Source organism: Octopus bimaculoides, chromosome 14, assembly GCF_001194135.2.
Source record: "Octopus bimaculoides isolate UCB-OBI-ISO-001 chromosome 14, ASM119413v2, whole genome shotgun sequence".
In the NCBI taxonomy this organism is placed as follows: Eukaryota; Metazoa; Mollusca; class Cephalopoda; order Octopoda; family Octopodidae; genus Octopus; species Octopus bimaculoides.
Genome location: NC_068994.1, coordinates 17,038,383 through 17,040,588, shown reverse-complemented (window position 1 = coordinate 17,040,588; position 2,206 = coordinate 17,038,383). Strand labels below are relative to the sequence as shown.

Below are 2,206 nucleotides of genomic sequence, written 5' to 3'. Positions count from 1 at the left end.
ATACACTTATACATGTGTATACTTCTTCATTTTTCTAGAATTGGTCGAAACTTCAGCATAACAATCAGCCCCATTTCAGCTGCAGCTCAAACAAATAAAGAAGTTCTTAAGATATTTCTCCCAAAAGTAAATGTTGAATACACAGCTCCTTCAGTTGCTTATGTTGGTGGTTATCCTGAGGAATTATGGGTAAGATTATATATTTTTTTTTTTCTATAGCAGGTCACGTGTACTTTAAATATTTTCAATGTGTCTATGCCTGAGACACTATCAGAAGGCATACAGTGATGTGTTGATAGCGTACTTCTACACAGTTTTATGTGTTATATCTTCTAAGCTATTTATAAACACTTTTAGTTTGTCACTTGGCAAGTGGTACATTGTGCAAGATAACAGTCTACAGTCCACAGTTGATTTAGCACTGTTATATAGGTGCAGGTATGGCTGTGTGGTAAGAGGTTCCTTCTCAACTACATGGTCCTGGGTTCAGTCCCACTGCATGGTACCTTGGGCAAGTGTCTTCTTCTATAGATCTAAGGTTGAACAAAGCCTTGTGAGTGGGGTTGGTAGATGGAAACGGAAAGAAGCCAGTAGCCTGTGTGTGTTTGTCCCCCAATACCACTTGACAACTGGAATTGGTGTGTTTACATCCCCATAACTTAGTAGTTTGGCAAAAGAGAGCAATAGAATAAGTTCCAGGCTTAACAAAAAATAAGTACTGGGGTCAAGTCATTTGATTAAAAATTCTTCAAGGCAGTACCCCAGCATGGCCACAGTCTAATGACTGAAACAAGTAAAAAATAAAAAATACAAGATTTCATGGGAGGTTTGCTTATGATACCTACCCACTGCCCTACCCCCAACCCCCCAAAAAAGAAGGGAAGTTACATTACCTACACAGTTTTATATTTTCATCCTCTCTAAAGGAAAATTCTTAGAGTTACTGGGTACATCTGATTATATAAAGTTAGAGAAATTGATTCCATTTATTGCATAAGTGTGTCACACACACAGTTTATTTAAACGGAATTCTTTTTCATTGATATACTGTGTTATATTTGAATATATGCATGTGTGAGTACTTTATATACATATAAATGTATATATATATATATGTGTGTGTATTTGTAAACACACACACACACACACATCCAGATGTATGCATGTATGTATTTTTAAACAAGAATGCTGTTGATAGTAATTTTGAAGTTTTGGCCAACTAAAGCCATCGTTAGACTGGCCAAAACTTCAAAGTCACTGTCAATGACATTCTTGTAAAAGAAGAATAAATTTGTGCTCTACAAAAGTATAGAGTAACCCTCCAGATGTTTTTGTTTTTTATGCTCTCATTTCTCATTCTGTCAACGTTTTTTTTTATGTCCTGTACCCATATATATGCATGTGTATATACATATATATGTAGGTATATACATATATGTATGTACATATGCATATATTTATATATTATTTATATATTATTTATTTATATATATATATATATATATATATATATATATATGGTAAACGGTGAATTCCACTGTGGTAAATTCCGCACAGAAAATTCCACCAAGTATGGGTTACAATATTATGGAAATAAAAAAAGAAAGCATAAAAAATAATATCAATAATGTCAATAAATACAAAAATATGAGGGAGAAAAAATAATTATAGAACAATAACACTGAGAAATATATGGTGAATACTTTGAAGGGGTATCATTGAAATTTATAAAACAAAGCAAATACTCAATGATAGATAAACATATTATGCAGTGTTTACAAAACAAAAACAAGATCATCTTTGCAAAAATACTACAGTAATATAACAGATCAAAAAACCAGAAAATCAGAAATGTGCAAATAGAAAAGGTAACAACCAGTGAAAAGGTTAAGATTTTAGTAGATAGCCCAGTAATAACACCAAACCAAATAGAAAACAATAAACCCAATGTTACAATATTTGACCACTGAAGAAAAGAAACAGTAAATAAATTAAACTTTCTTATCCTAACTCTGCTTCACAACATACTTGCTGTTATTTTTTATCCTATTGTTATAATAAAATGTGTGCTAAAATTTAATCTTTTCTTTCTTTATCCCAAATTATATTAGTTTTGAAATTTTGTGATGAGTCTTTTTCATAGATTCTTGTTCGATGGGAGTACATTAAAGTGGTCCCATCTCAATTCAAGTAGATTATGAAGATC

General features: G+C 31.8%; 1 protein-coding gene across 1 annotated transcript in view; it reads left to right on the top strand.

The window, feature by feature from the left end:
- Positions 1-2,206, top strand: part of LOC106879818 (uncharacterized) — a 64,882-nt gene that overhangs the window by 40,083 nt on the left and 22,593 nt on the right. Inside the window, exon 10 of the mRNA XM_052973030.1 lies at positions 39-189. Within this exon, the coding sequence (XP_052828990.1) occupies positions 39-189 (151 nt within the window). The remainder of the gene's footprint in view (positions 1-38; positions 190-2,206) is intronic.